General features: G+C 45.8%; 1 protein-coding gene across 4 annotated transcripts in view; it reads left to right on the top strand.

The window, feature by feature from the left end:
• The window catches only part of AP2B1 (adaptor related protein complex 2 subunit beta 1), a 74799-nt gene that overhangs the window by 4610 nt on the left and 54454 nt on the right, over positions 1 to 15735 (top strand). For all 4 annotated transcript variants that reach the window (XM_066333241.1, XM_066333242.1, XM_066333243.1 and 1 more), the window contains exons 3-5: positions 1719 to 1824; positions 3713 to 3848; positions 5357 to 5602. In XM_066333241.1, coding sequence (XP_066189338.1) covers positions 1719 to 1824; positions 3713 to 3848; positions 5357 to 5602 — 488 coding nt within the window. The remainder of the gene's footprint in view (positions 1 to 1718; positions 1825 to 3712; positions 3849 to 5356; positions 5603 to 15735) is intronic.

The following is a 15735-nucleotide window of genomic DNA, read 5'->3' as shown; positions in this document are numbered from 1 at the left end:
AAATTGCTGCTCTTTCAAGGATCAGAAAGAAAAACGCTAGGATTTGAGTGCAGATCTGGCCAGAGACAAAGTTTTGGTTATGGGCCAACAAGTGTCAGGCTAGGAATGCTTGTTAATTTGGGCACCACAGGATTAAGTTGATGTGAGGAATTTAATATTTTGGATATATGCATCAAGCAAACATAATGGGTTTTCCTGCTGCCCTTTTCTCCAAAGCTGGAGGTGCTCTGTTTGACTTTCCTCTGCCTTTACTGCAGGTGTGGTGGTTCTCCTCAGGACAAACTGCTGCCCTTAAAAATGGGAAGCCTGGAAAGGCTCTTTCGGATTATTTTACTCATTCAGCTATTGCAGAGCAGGGCTTGTTCTGCTGAGACTGTCCCAGGCAGATTCTCTAACCTGTTCTTGAACAAAGCACTGTTGCTGAGTGCAATTTAAGCCTGATCATTCACCAACAGATGTGAAAAATGGTTTGCATTAACCTCTCCTTTGCAAAATGGCTGAGTGCTCCCTCTGAGTGCCTGCCAGTGAAAAAACCCACACTGTTGATCTATTTATGTGTCATTAAGCTTCACCATGAGCTCATAAATGAAGCTCATGCAGTTGATATCTTTGGAAGGAGCAGCTCTGAAAGTTCAGAGCTGAAGGCAGGTTTTTGTGGGCTGGCTGCAGGGAGCCAGTCTGGGCTGGGTGAGAGCTGGAGCCATCTCAGCTCCTCTCCACAGGACACGAGCTCTGGGTGAGTAATGCCAGGCTCTTCCTCAGGCAAGAGGGATGACGAGTGGTCTCTGCACTGCAGCAGCTTCTCTTCTTCTTTGGAGTCCCTGGCAGTCTCTCTGTGTCAGATTTTAATTAGTGCTCTGCTCTGAGCAAGTGTAGGAATGGGAAGTTGGTGTTGGAATTTTGTCAGGGGTATTTTGTGTGCTCGGGCTATGGCTCCCAGTGGGAATGCTGCTGGCTGTCCTTCCTGAGGAAAGCTGTCTGTGTTGGGAGCATTATCCTTCTCATACCACTGGCTGTGTCTGGAACAGACAGATAAACAGCCTTTTGCACATGTTGCTTTATTTTATAAACTTGATTGCCACTCTGGTGACCCAGCCTGAACTGGCTTTCTCCACAGTCATATCTGGAAGAATTAATGCTGTGGAAAAGGCTACTTTGGGAAGCTTGGAATCCAGGCAAGCTGTGTTACATGCAGCTTTTGTTAGTGGTGGCTCTGCCTTTTTAGCTTTTTTCCACTGGACTAAACACATGCTGCCCTGTTTCAGGAACCACAGCATTTGGGCTCCACTCCAGCTCTCTCAGGAAGCAGGCAACTTAAAAAGTCTGGGCAAAATTCCTAGCTTAGTTTGTTTCTTGCAGGCACGAATCTGGCATCTCCAAGTATCTTTTTGTGCTGGTTATGTAATGGTTGCCTCAGAGAAACAGATGCTCCAGGGATGTGGTTTGGTGTCCTGGAAGTGGGAGAGCTGCCACACGCAGCGTGGTTCTCGTTCGTGGCATTTTCCTCTGCAAGGTGTAGTCATAGCAGTCCCCTGAGTGTTGCAGCTTTGCTTCTCAGTGAACCAAACAAGGTCTGACAGCTTCCAAGTGCTGCTGGACCAGTTTTATGGGAATAACAGGCCAAGAAAGCAACAATTCACTCTTGAATTATCTCTAAAACAAGACTCTTTTCTTCTCCTGAGAGGTTCAATCTGGGTTTTTTTTTTGTCTTCTGCCAGGAGAGATTTTTGAGCTGAAGGCTGAACTCAACAATGAAAAGAAAGAGAAGAGGAAAGAAGCTGTAAAGAAGGTTATTGCAGCCATGACTGTGGGGAAGGATGTCAGGTAAAAGCAGCTGTGGCAGCTCAGGTTGTCCTGGGACTCAGGTGTGGTGACACATGTCCATGGAGCAGCTCTTTGGCTGATGATGGCTGTGTCTTTGCCTGTGCTATGCCTGAGTCACAGGTTTCTCAAACTCCTTGCTGTCACTGAAAGCAAGAGAAACAACTGTTCTCAGTGTGGGTTTAGCTCAGTGCCAAGAGCCCTTTTTATTTTAAACACACCCAGAATTCAGCCATTTTGTATGTCACTTTAGGTGATGTTTTCTTGCTGCTTGCTGTCCTGGGTTTTAGTGTTACAAAGGTAATTCCAGGGTTTTCTTAGCCTCACCTGGCACAGCATAAATTTAAGCTGTGTTTTAAAATGGGTGATTTTAGAACTGAACCTGTGTTTTACTGCAGCTGAAGGACACTGGCATTTACTGTATTTAGTACTGTTTTCTGAGAGAAGCAGAAGAACCTGCTGGAGTGAATGCTTTCTCCCTTGCAGCTTCTCCTGTTCCTGGAGCCTAGCAGAGAGTCAATAATTCTGGATTCACAGCAGCGTGGTCTGTTGCCACGGAAATCAATATAAGCTTGCAAATTCAGCATCATGACTTCATCATAGAATGAAGGAACATATAAGCTGAAAGGGAAAAAAAACCCTTATCTTTTCTACCAGCAGCATTTACCCTTTACCTTTAGATCCCCACAGCAAATTTGGGAGCTGCAGGATCTTTGTGTAACTTCCGTGTTATTCTGCAGTGCTGTTTACAGATGGCTGCTTGACATTTGAGTGGAACCCAGCTTGTCAGTGCTTAAGCTTCTAATCACTCTGGACTTTGCTAGTCTGAAATTTGGCAGATTCTTCACAAGTGTCCTGCATGTCCATTTGAAAGCAACATTTTTCCTCTTGTGGGTTCATTTCCAGGCCTGGCATGGTAGAATTTTCTTGTTTGGTGAACCCCCCAGTTAAAACACGTTTAGGGAATGGCATTAGTTTTCACCTCCTCCTGTGTTAAAGGAGGAAGAGATTATTATTATTATACAAGAGATTATTATTATAAAAGCCATTGCAAACTGCTTTGAAAGGGAAGGTGACCTTTCATTAAACAGCAGGATGCTTAAAGGGGAACTCCAGCTTTTTTGGCTTCCTTGATATTTTTTCTGTCCCCTTTGCCATGCCACCTGTTTTTTTATTTTGTGTGTGGGAGTGTGGATGTGCTGGAGGGCAGGAATGCTCTGCAGAGGATCTGGACAGGCTGAGTCCATGGGCTGGGGCCAGTGGTGTGAGGCTCAGTGATATGAGGTCCTGCACTCAGGTCACAACCCATGGAACACTCCAGGCATGGGGAAGAGCAGCTGGAAAGGTGGAAGAGGACCTGGGGTGCTGGTCAGCTGTGGCTGAACATGAGCTGCTGTGTGCCCAGGTGGCCAAGAGAGTCAATGTCACCTGGCCTGTGTCAGGAGCAGTGTGGCCAGCAGGACCAGGGCAGTGATTGTCCCTCTGTGCTGGGCACTGCTGAGGCCACACCTCAAATCCTGAGGTCAGTTTGGGGCCCCTCATGACAAGAAAAACATTGAGGGGCTGGAGCACAAGGGATGAGGAGCAGCTGGAGGGGCTGACTCTGGAGAAAAGGGGGCTCAGGGGAGACCTTCTCACTCTCTGAACTCCCTGACAGGAGGCTGTAGCTGGGGATGAGTCCCTCCTCCCAGGTGACAAGTTACAGGATGAGAGGAAATAACCTGCAGTTGTGCCAGGGAGGTTCAGATAGGATTGAAACAGGCTGCCCAGGGTGGTGGTGGAGTCACCATCCCTGGAAGAGTTTTAGAAGGTGTTTAGATGTGGCACTTGGGGACATGACATTTCTTAACCTTAACAATTCTCTGATTCCATCCTTGTGTTGTGTATCCAGCTCTCTGTTCCCTGATGTTGTCAACTGCATGCAGACTGACAACCTGGAGCTGAAGAAGCTGGTCTACCTGTACCTGATGAACTATGCCAAAAGCCAGCCAGACATGGCCATCATGGCTGTCAACAGCTTTGTGAAGGTAACCTGCTCCCCTGGCACATCAAGAAAGGGTCCAGCACATCTCTTTGTCCATCAGCCTTTGGGAGCTTTGTCTCTGCTTTGGGGCTGGGCTCATAGAGGAGGGTGCTGAATCCACTAGATCTTTCTCTCACTTGTTCCTGCTGGTTATTGCAGAGGAGATGACTTCAGCAGCCCTGTTAAGTGGCTGTGAGAGAGCCTGCTCCAGGGAAAGCTGCTTCTGTTGTTTTACCAACTTCTGGTGTTGCAAAACAGATTTTACCTGTTTCATCTTCCAACCTTTCTAATATCTGAGATGTGGACATCAAACTTCCTGTTTGAATGTTCCAGCTGTGCTCTGTGTGGAAAACCTTTTATCTCTGATGAAACTTGAGAGACAGTTCACTGGAAAAACAGCACCATGACTGCTGGGTTGCCTTAGTTCTGTTGTCAGGTTGCCTCTCCTTATCTAGGAAATGTTATTTCAGCCCCACGTTGTGCAAGATAAAACCCAGTGCTTAGAAGATGTTTAAGACTCCTTGCAGAGTGTTATAAAATCTGGGACAGTGGGGAATGGGATTGAGTTTCAAGTTTCTATTGTGGTTCTTGAGGCAGAAAGAGGTGAGAAAACCTAAGCTGAGAGCTCTGCTCTTCTGGCCAGAGAGGATGTTGCTGTCTTCCTCTCTGGAAAGGATATTATCTGTCTTTAAAGTGCAATGCTGTTAGAATGGACTAACAAAATTATATTTTCCATCTCATGCCCTTCAGAGGAAAGCCTGGTGTCCCTTTTGGCAAGTTGAGGGACAGGTGTTAGTGAAGAGCAGGTGTTAACACTGGTGTGCACTAACTCAGCACTTGCCAGTTCAAGGTGTGGAGTGCACTGCTAGGATGTGTCACTTCTCTTAAAGGCTTTAGAAGTGGTTTTTCAGCTGCAGGAAATTTGAACAGTGGAAGGTAAATGCCTTTGTAGGTAATTCCGTAGCCATCCTTTTACAGGCTGATTCTGGAGGAACTCAGGGATGTAGATGGATTGGATGCATGGAACATTATGTAGGCTTGGAGTAAAAAATGTTCTATTCCTGTCTGCCTTTTCTTTTTCCTCTTTAGAAAAGTACCTCTAGAGTAGCCTTTGCTTATGCTTCATGTGTTGTAACTTAAAGAGTATTTGTGTTTTAAGAAATAGGCCTTGATGGCTGTTGATTGTACTTAGTTGTTGGTTTTTCCCGTTTTATTTCTTGCTCCTTTGAACTGGGAAGGTTGGAAATCAGTAAATTACTTGGTCTGTGGCGGGATTTTGGATGCTGAGAGCTGCCTCTCCAGCTTAGCTGTTGGATCACAGCTGTTAAAAGCAGCTCTGCTGGGAGAATGAAAGGACACCCAGATGAAATTTTTATAAGACGGAAACAGCGTAAAATGTTTCCGTGAAGCAGCGAGTGCCCTTTTATCCCCGATCTGCAGTAACTGCCTGGCTCTCAGCGTGTAACCACAGAGCTGCTGGTGCTGATTTGGTGTTTGTGTGGTGTGCTGCAGGACTGTGAGGACCCCAACCCTCTGATCCGCGCCCTGGCCGTGCGCACCATGGGCTGCATCCGCGTGGACAAAATCACCGAGTACCTGTGCGAGCCCCTGCGCAAGTGCCTCAAGGACGAGGACCCCTACGTCAGGAAAACTGCCGCCGTCTGCGTGGCCAAGCTGCACGACATCAACGCCCAGATGGTGGAGGACCAAGGCTTCCTGGATTCCCTGCGGGATCTGATTGCAGACTCCAACCCCATGGTAAGGTGTTGCCAGCACGTCGCTTGAGTTTGTGTGGTTTCTTCGCTGCAGCCGCTGCACTGGGGTGGTTTTGTTGTTTGTAGAACACTTGTTGCCTCAGAAAACGGGAAATGTCTTCTGTTGTTTGATCTGTTTGGGCTTTTGGCCCTCTTGAATGCTGCGAAAGTTCCAGAAGAACAAGAAATATGTGATGCTGCCACCTTGGTGACAGCTTGTAGCTCTTGTCTTCCTGCAGGCTTTGGCTTTTCTTGGAATAAGAGTTTGGATGAATTCATTTGCTAATGCAGATAAATCCACTGGCTTGTAATGAGTGGAGAAAAATCAATGCTAATGTTTTTAATAAAGTTAAATGAGTCGTTGGAGGAGAGGTGGAGGTCATGACCAAGAATTTCACAGGAGTAAATTACCTACTAAATCAGCATTTAATTATGCTTGATGAAGGGTCCACTTCCAAGCCAGGTGTCTCCTGCTATTACTTTGTGACTAAAAGGTGGTGGCCAAGGAATTGAAGTGCCCCACTGCATCATCCTTTCATTTAATACTGTTTCCTGCTGGAATCCAGGGAGCACAGTAATATCATCCTGACCTTTAGCAGGGAAGAAAACTTGTGCAGCTCAGTTTAACTCAGAGTTTAGGAATGTGACTCCTACATTTTTTAGCTTTTTTTACGGAATGGAGTCTAGTTAAAGAAATAGTCTCACATTATTAAGGCAGGTTTAACGGCTCTTTCTGTGGTGCATGAGTCAAACCACAGAATTTCTGTCCTGCTGTAGTCTTTGGGCACCTGAGATAAGCCAAGTGCAGGTGATAAGGTGCCATCCCCTTTAGGAGAGTGAAGGTTGCTGAGTGTCTTTGTAAGACTTTCTAGAGACAGTGAAACTCGAGGTGTCTGACAGTCACAGGCAGTCTGAGTGATGGTGTCTCTCAGGAGATACAGACACCTCTTTTCTCTGATATCCAGCTCTTTTACAAGTTGTTCTTTTTATCTGCCTCCCTGATTTTTTTTTCCCTTATGCCAGGCTTCTGTGTGAATATTGATGACTACTTGAAGATATTTTCTTTGTCTAGGCAGCCTGTAGAGAAGCACCTGCTGTTCCAATTCAATGTGGAGGGTGTGCCTTGCAGCCTCTGAAGGGACTTGCTTGGGCTTCTTTATTTCCACTTCAGTGCTGGTGTTCAGCAGCTCCCAGGCAGCAGTGGAGGTCAGGGACAGAACCTCCTCTTCTCCCAGCCTCGGTTCCAGCTCTGATTTTATTCTGATTACGGCCACATGGGTATGAGGTGAAGAGCTCTGGCTGAAAAGATGTGGTACTTGAGGAGAAATAACAAGGGTTTGCTTGCCCTTTGTGCTTGTTGGTCCCTGTGGAGCTCAGTGGTTTGGTAAATGAACCATTGCTGACAGGAGAGCACAGATATGTACTTAAAAAGTGCATTAACTTAATATAAACTTCAGTGAATGGTGAGAAGAGGAAAAATACCAAAGGGCAGCAAGAGCTCCATTGGCTAAATAAACCTCCTAAAGTAGCACATTTTCCTAATAAAGTGTCAGGAAAACTCCTGAGCTCCTTGGTGGTAATGGGGGTGGGCTGGGACAGCTCTTCTGAAGCTGTGCAGGGTCACAGTACCTCCCTCATGTTGTACTCACCTGCTCTTCCCAAAGCTGAGCATTCGCAGCAGGAAAATGCAATGTGGAGGAGTGGTGGTGATGAAGGAGAGGCCTGGGGTGTGTTTTCAGATCTGCAGAGTTTGAGAGGCTCATGTAGCTGTGTTCTGTGTGCTGGTTTCCCAGGTTTTACTGTAGGTGAGGTGTGATATTGTTGCTTTTTAAGGGTCCATAGGGAGAGATTTTATCAAAGGCTTGAGGCTCTTAGAGCTACTGATTTAATACAATATTTAATCTGGCTACAGTGCCTTTGTGGCACAGTGGTTCCCTCAAAAATACAGGAGTTATCCACCCCTAATTAAGGTTCATCTTCTGGTCAAACCATCCACTTCATTGCTGCTTTGTCCAATTTTGTGAAACTTCCTGATGACCTTGAATTTTGTTTGCCAGATAAGTCATATTTTTGTGCAAGTTGGTATTTATTGAGGTGTTTTTCCTTGGAATGCAGTTCCTGCCTGGAAGGTCTTTTTAAGTAAAATGTGTGTATATCAGTATTGGCTATCAAAAGAAAGATTGCTGGAAGGAATGGTACAGATGGATCTATTCTGATGGCCTGTTCCTCTGTAAATGGTGCATCTCAATCATTGCAACCTGTTAGCCAACTCATTCATATTTATATTATAAATGTTTCTCCTCGTTTGATGGCTTGTGGAAATGGGCAACATTAGACACTTAATGAAGCAGAATTTTTGAGATGGGAAATCCACACTTGTTCTCTCTTCTGAAAAATGAGGATTTTGAGCAGGAGCTAAAAAAGGCTGCAGCTGAAAAATAAGTCTTCAAGAAGGGTTTTATTATGGCTTTGTAATTGGTTGCCTCTAGCACATGAGCAAGCTCTAAGCATTTTAGCTGGGTGTTGGTAGAGGAACATCTCCATCTGTGGCTCCCTAATTGCCTCATAATTGTGCAGAGATCAGGGTGCAGATTTCTCTGGGCTCAGATCACCTTCCTCACAAGGATGTCTGACTAAGCTGGAGGTGACCTTGTCAGAAACATTTTGGGTTTGTTCTCTTTTTTCCTCACATTTTTGGAGCATTGGCATTATTCTGTGTTAATAAACCAGCAGCCCTTGGGGATGTTCAGGGCACTGAAGTCCTGTTGAGGTGCTGTAGGTGCACAGCCAAGGTTCTTTCCCCTTTATCTGGGTTTTTTAGTGTCACAACATGGCCTTAGCTCACATTAAGTGGTTTTTTTGTGCAGGTGCATCCCCTGGGTGAATTAATTCAAATTTCTCATTGCAGATACATTGGTATGGATGTGTCTGGTGAGGTACCAGATGGGCTGGTGGCTTTTGACATGACAGCAGAGTTATCTGAGATGTCTTGTGCGGGCCATGGCCCAAACCCCCTTCCAAGGGCATGGTTCAGTTGCCCTGCAGAAGTTTGATTGTGAAGGAGCCTTTAATCTCGTTTTCCAGATGGGTCTGAAGTGTCTGTGGCTGCCTTTTGTCAGTTGGGATCCTGCTGAAGAGGATCCTTCCACAGAGGGAGCTCTCATTTCTTCCCAGAGCTGTCTTAAGGCAAATCCTTCATTTTTCACCCTGCATTTCTGCACATGAAGCTCAGCTGAAGCAGGACTGGAGGGATATAAAGCTGGGGCCTGGCTGCCTTGGGCTGCTGCATTTGCTCAGTCCTCAGCACTTCTCTTGCTGGTAACCTGGGTATAATGCAACTCAGGAGCCTGTTCTCCCACAATCCTCATGTTCTAACAAAAGTATGGTTCCAAAGTGAGACTTCTGTGCCCTCTGTTACTGCAGAACCCTGTTCACACCCAGCGGTAGGTAATAGTGAGAGAACAGTTAGGAATGTTTCACACTTCCTAGTGGCCACAGGTTCTCTGAAGTCATGGAAAACCCTTCTTTTATTATTTTTTTTTTTCTTGCTGTTGTCTTGCTCTGGCCTCGGTGAATCACATGCAATGACAGCTCTTCCTTGGAGCACTGGAGGTGCTGAGCCCAGGAGAGGGAGAGCAGACCACGAGATGGCAGCAGCTGAAAGCAGAAGGAAAGCTGACTATCTTTAGATGCTTTATTTTGTAACTACTTCCCTCCTGGTTTTTTTATCCTTGCACTTGGTTTTCTTCAGGAATGTAAATATTAGCAGAAAAACATGAGAGGAAATTCATCTAACGCCTTACTGGTCTTTCAGAATTTGAATGGAACAACCTTTCTTTCTAAGTATTTTCAATCCTTGACCTTCTAAGGTAACTTTTAACCCATGGAATAGATTCCTTGCCAATCTCTCTCTTATCCACATGGCTTAAGTTAACTGATGTCACCTTCTCCCTGGTATTTTCTAGGTTATATTCAATTTTTAACTCCTTCCTGTAGCATTTCTCCTTCCTCATGCTGGATCCAAGCTTTTTCAGGTGTGGCTGTTCTGTTCCTGTGTTTTTGTGGACTGTACAGACTTTTTGTGCTATGTTTTACACCCTCTACATCACTATTTACTGGGAGAAACACTGTTGTGACTCAGCACAGAGTAACCTGAGATCACAGAACTGATTAGTAAATGCTCCAAGTGTGTGGGATATAATTAAACTCTTGTACCTGGGAGTTTTTTTGCCTTTAGCATTAACCACACTAAGATGGGAATCTGAGATCTGGCAGCTGGAGGTGGTGAGGTCCAGCTTGATCTAATCCGAATTCCCTCCAGCAGTATTGAGTTCCCACAGCTCACAGATGAGGCTAAAAACCTGTAGAGATAAATCAGAGTATTCTCCTGCCTTTCCTGCTGTGGCTGCAAGGGATGTGGGTTCCTCCTCTGCCTGAACTTCAGAGTGTGTGTGGGAGCTTCCTGGATGACCCAATGAAGGAAGATGATCTTCCTTTCATTTTTTCCTACTAGCTGGCAAGCAGAATATCTCTTCAGAGATGATGTCCTGAGGAATGAGCCTGTTTAGAAACAAAAGGAGCTTTTGCCTCCTGGGCCTGTCCTCTGTAGGAATTTTATCTCTCTCTGTGTAGCAAAGCTGAGAAAAGAATCCCTTGCTGAGAAACTGGTGATCCCCTGAGTCCCAAAAGGACTTTGAAGGAGGCAGTCAGGGATGTGGGAATTGTTTTATCCAACAGAAAGTGGAGCACCACCTTCTCCCTGGGCACAGGAGATCACTTGTTCCTCATGGGGGCTCTCCCAGCCCCGTGTTTTCCCTCTGCAGCTGGTGTTTTTAGTGGTGGGAGAAGTGAGCTGTCACTGCTGGATGAATTCATTATTCCTGCTCATGAAGGTTGTAAGGACTTGAAAATCCACATGCCAGTATGGAGCTGAATATTGCTGAGGGCTGTGGGCACTGCAGCATCTCATCAGCCTGGGGCTGCTCCAGGATAATTTTTGTGTCCTGTGGGCACAAAATCCCCCTCTTCCTTTCAAGCCAAGTCCTGCAGATGCAGGCTGGATCTTGAAGTCCTCCAACTATGTCTGAATTGGTCCTGTGTGTGGTTTGGGGGTTTTTTATAATGTTTATGCTGCAAGTGGAGATAATATTTCCTTCTGGGAGACACTTGATGGCATTTGTGGGCGGAATTTCTTTTACCCAGTGATGGATATGTTGCAGTGAATGAGAACGTTGCTTGGGGCTGTTGAAGAGTGGTGGTGGCACTTTGGAGCTCTCTAATGGATTCTTCTGTTTACATGAGACTGCCCAGGAGGAAGAGCAACACTTTTGGTAAACTGTGCAGCCAAAAGCAGCAACAAGCTGGGAAAGAGATGAGGAGAAGCTATGGAGGAGCCTGTCTAAACAGTGGCTGTGTTCATGTGTGGTGGGATGGTAGAGAGAGGAAATGTGGGAGATTGCCTGGCACTGCAGAAAGCAGCTGTGTGTGTTGCAGCAGGCAGCAGCAAAGGCTTAAAGTAGGGAAAAAGGGAGAGCTGCCACCTGTGATGGGTGGCACAGCTTCTGGTTTCCCACTCTCAACCCCTCATTCTGCTGGAGAAACCAGCTTTGGCTTTGGAATGAGCTCCTGCAGAGGAATCTCCCTTACTGAGCAGGTATTTTCTACAGGTTGTCATCCTAAAGAGGTCTGAGGGAATTTCAAGCATGTGTGTGGCCCTTGGGTTTTTGGTTGGTTGGTTTTGGTGTGAAGGATACAAGTGTTGAGCATCTTCCCTCAAAGCTGTGCATTCTCTCTGTGCTTTCAGTACCGGCAGAGAGGCAAGGAGTTTGATAATTTGTGAAATTCCATGGCTCCAGAGTTTGTCTTTCCACATCCCTCATTTATAAAGCTTAATTGACAAATTCATCCATCAGAGACTTGTCTCCTTCCAATTACAGCCACCAGTATGTGCCTAATTTCCAAAGCATTAGTCTTGCTGAGCAGATCATTCCAGGATCTCTAACATCAATCAGTGTGCTGGGAATTTTGTTGACATGTGTCTACATGTTATTTTCCATTGGAACAGACACTTCTAGCTATTGACAAGTACCATTTGTCAGATAATGTTGTGGTTGTGATGTTTTGTAACTCTGCACCCCCTCTTTTTAGGGCTCTGTAAGGAATTTGGTGCTTAGCTGGTGCTTTTTTTCCTCAGCTCGGATCAGAGACAGTCCATTTGCCACTGGATGGTGCCAGCGAGAACCTCTGCAAGGAAAATTGCAAAAAAATAAAGCAAAACCTTTCTGATGTGTGTAGTAGGTGCATGATCCAGACTGGGATCACACCACACTGATTTTTGGAAGGAGAAGCAGTTGCAGACCCTCTGTGTCTTGCCATGGAGTTTAATTTCCTGCACTGAGGGCTCAGCTGTGCCAAGGAGAAGCCCCTTGTGATGGAGCCAAACCTGAGCAGCTTCTTGCCCACCTACCACAAGAGTTTCAACAGCTGGGGGAAGCTTGTTTTCCTGCCTTACAGCTCACACATCCTGATTTTTGCAAGGATATGAGAGCAGGAGTGATGTTCCAGTCTGCCACAAAGTGCCATTTTTCTCCAGGGAAGTGCAAAACCCAGTTAGGGCAAGCACGCCGTGGGAAGTATAACACTTAACTTCCCTTCCATTGCCACCTCCATAAAAATTCAGCCCACTTGCAAAAAGCAAGCCAGGAGGTCCTCCCCACCCAGGCAGTTTTTGGGATGTGATCAGGAACTGGGGATGTGTGAGTCTCTCAGAGCTTTAATTTATATCTATACATACAAACAAGCATTGACAGTGTGAGAAGCTCATGAGGGCTGTCTGACTTGCATGGTTGAGGCATTTCATAGAATCATTGAATCACAGAAGGGTTTGGGTTGGAAGGGACCTTAATGTTCAGTTTGTTCAGTCCTTTGCCATGGTCAGGGACACCTTCTACTACCCCAGGTTGCTCCAAGCCCCATTCAGCATTTCCAGAGGTGGGGCAGCCACAGCTTCTGAACAACCCTCGCAGGGAAGAATCACTTCTGTAAAGTAAGAAATGTTTGTGGTTCCTGAGCTGTTTCTAGGGAAGCAAAGTAAGGAGGGCTTGGAAATAAAAGTTATGATGTGAACAGAATGAAGGGTCGTGTTCTCTGGAGAGCAGCACCTGTTAGGGACCTTCAGGGCACACAAGGGGTCATAAAATGAGTGGCCCTGTGACACCCATCCATGGGTGCTCTGAATCTCCCACCTGGGAGTCTCTGCTGAGTGACACAGATGTACCCTGCAAGCCCAGAGTGCTCTTTGAAACATCAGCACCTCTCCATTCTCAGAGACATCTCCTGGAGCCTGGCTCCCTTGATGGCAGAAGCCTCCAGCTGTGGAGGGAATTCTGCTCCCCTCACAGCCTCTTCTCCAAGCCCCTTCATTTTCCTCATTTTCCACATTTTCCTCATTTTCTCTTCCCTTTAACAGCACGGCGAGCCAGAGGTTCCCATTTCAAGCAGCAGAACGTTGTATTTCATTAACTCCATTACACACTTGGTTTAATTTCCAATTAGCTCGGGATGCTGGGGAAATAATCTGATTCCTTCGACTGCTTGGCGTTCTGGATGTGCCCAGCTTCCCTCCTGTCCCCCCAGCCCCTGCAAAGCTTTTCCGTGTGGGCTGCCAGGCAGACACGCAGGTTTTCAGCCACCCCCTTCCCTCCCTGGTGCTGTTTTCTACCATTTGCTCTGAGCTGAAGGTTTGGAGCTGCCAGAAGGAAGCACTTGGAAATCACAGAGCTCCTGCCTCTGCAGCTCCCCGAGAGGTCAGGGCTGGTCTCTGTGGCTGCAGAGGGAGTTTGTCTGGAGGTGGATTTAAAACTGTTGGGTTCTTGTTAAAGCTGAGACGTAGCTCTTAAGTGTGGAATTTGGGGCTTGCTATTGTTGGTTTGGGGTTTGTGTTTTTTTTTTTTAATAAGAGCCTGGGAGATTTTAGTTATCCTTATATCAAGCTTCTCCAGGAGCCTAAATTTTATTGGGAAATTCTAGGCAAAAGGAGGTTTATTGTCATTCGGCTCATCCCTGCTCCAAAGGGATGTTGCTGTGGCTGCATTTGAATAATATCATCGTGTACCCAGGGTGAACTGATTTACATCAGCAAGTCAGGGACCTGTTATTGTTATTAATTATTATTAATTCTTCAATCTGCTCTGCATTTTTATTTTCTGGGGGATTTTTAGGGCAGATCATCATTTGGTAGCTGTTAGCTGAAAGTTGGTGTTCTTAATTGTGAGTCAAATGAGGCATTTTGCAGTGGAGTTACCTTGGAATTTCAAGCTTTAAAGGCTTTTTCCTGTTCATTAGCTGGTTAGGCTCACATATCTGTGGCTACTGGGTTGACTTCCATTTTTTTCTTTGTTTTTGAGAACTCAAGATTACACCGTTAGTTTTATGTACTTTAAGTCTGCTTCTTCCAATCTATGGGATAAATCATACAACTGATTGGTTTCTCATCAAAACAAATGTGGGGCATGTTTTAAAAAGCAGAGACTACTTTGTTTGCTAAAGGAACTTAGAGGATTTTTTCCATCAGCCTGTCTGATTCCTTGGAATAGAATAGAGCTTGGATATAGAAAATAGAAACTTGTCTAATTCCTTGGTCCTATAACATTTGTAAAGCTTTACCTTACTTTTATGTCCCCCAGCAATTCCATCATCTTTTATTTTAAAGTGAAAATAACTTGTAACTTACCACCTTTTTCTTGCTGTGTAATGCAGTTGGACTTCATGATATTGTGTTGCTGTGTTAAGGAAGAAGTGTCAACAGAGCTGAAGACTTAAGGTTCAGCTTTGATATTGCAGGTTTTTTTTGGCCAAAACCCATCTTTCTAAGTATTTCCAGTGGCACTTCCATGAGTGCCAAAGCACACACTGGATTAGCAGGTGATGTAATGACACAGGAATTGGTATTGAATGGGTCTTTATGGACATTTTGCCATACCTGAGTGCTAACTCTTAGTGGGGCATCCCTCAGTCCTTGACCTGACCTCTCCCTTGGCGGGAGCAGTTGGCAGAGCAGGAGCTGTGTGCTGGAATTGTGCACTGCTGGCTTGTGCTCTCCGTGTTCCTGTTGCTGGCTGAGGCAGTGGCAGTGCCAGGGAAGAGGTGAGCGTGTGTGCTCCAGCCAGTGTTTGTGTTGGACTGTTTCCTGGGAGCTGCTTGCCTTTCAGCTGTGCTGGGGCTGTGTGAAAAGCCTTGAAGATGCTGATTGTTTTTGTTGGCATAGCCACAACACCATAACACATCAATATGTTCAGTGCAAATCGCCAGCAAGTCCTTTTTTGTAATAAATATTGCTTAAGGTTTGAATTTATTCCCTACCCTTTCCCTGATCCCCTTCTGCTTCATTTATCTCCTGTGGTGCTGAGGTGGGAGGTGAGGACCAGCTTTAATTGGGGACTGTAGATTGTAGATCCCAGCTCCTCTGGTAGGGCTGAGGCTGCCACCAAATGTTTGACACCCCCTCCCAGTCCTTTTTCTGACACTCAAGGAGACCACAGCCCATGTTCCTAAGTCCATGTGGCCTTCTGCCACTTCCTCATGGATGCTTTGAATGGAGTTATGAGTGAATTGCCATGTGGTGTCCCATCCTCAGCTTTGAACCGGACACTTGGCATTTCCTGAGATCCTGAGAGCAAAAAGCTCATTCACAGTTTGGTCTCTGGGTTCTCATGGTTCTCCACCCATGGGAACAGCATTTCTGTGCGTCCTTTGCCTGTGGCAAACACAGGGACAGACTCTGTGGACCCTGCAAGGAAGGAAACATGACCACAGCTGCTTTGACTTGTCCTTGCCCCAGGGTTTAGGATGTCCTGGGAGTGCCCCAAACCATCTGAATATGGCACCTGAGGCCATGATATAGTGGTGGGCTTGGCAGTGCTGGGTTGATGGTTGGATATGGTGATTTTGGAGTTCTTCTCTAGTCTCAGTTCTGGTCTAAAATTTTTGGTTAGTTACTAATTTATCAAGTACTGCAACAAAGTGCCTGGCAGTGTGAGTGCATTTGCCAGAGCTCTTTTCCCTCAGTACAACTGACAGGTCCCTTTTTCTGATGTGTTGGCTCTGTAAATGTTTTTTGTCAATTTAAAAATTTTTCCC

Source organism: Sylvia atricapilla, chromosome 20, assembly GCF_009819655.1.
Source record: "Sylvia atricapilla isolate bSylAtr1 chromosome 20, bSylAtr1.pri, whole genome shotgun sequence".
In the NCBI taxonomy this organism is placed as follows: Eukaryota; Metazoa; Chordata; class Aves; order Passeriformes; family Sylviidae; genus Sylvia; species Sylvia atricapilla.
This window is presented reverse-complemented; position numbering and strand designations above follow the sequence as displayed.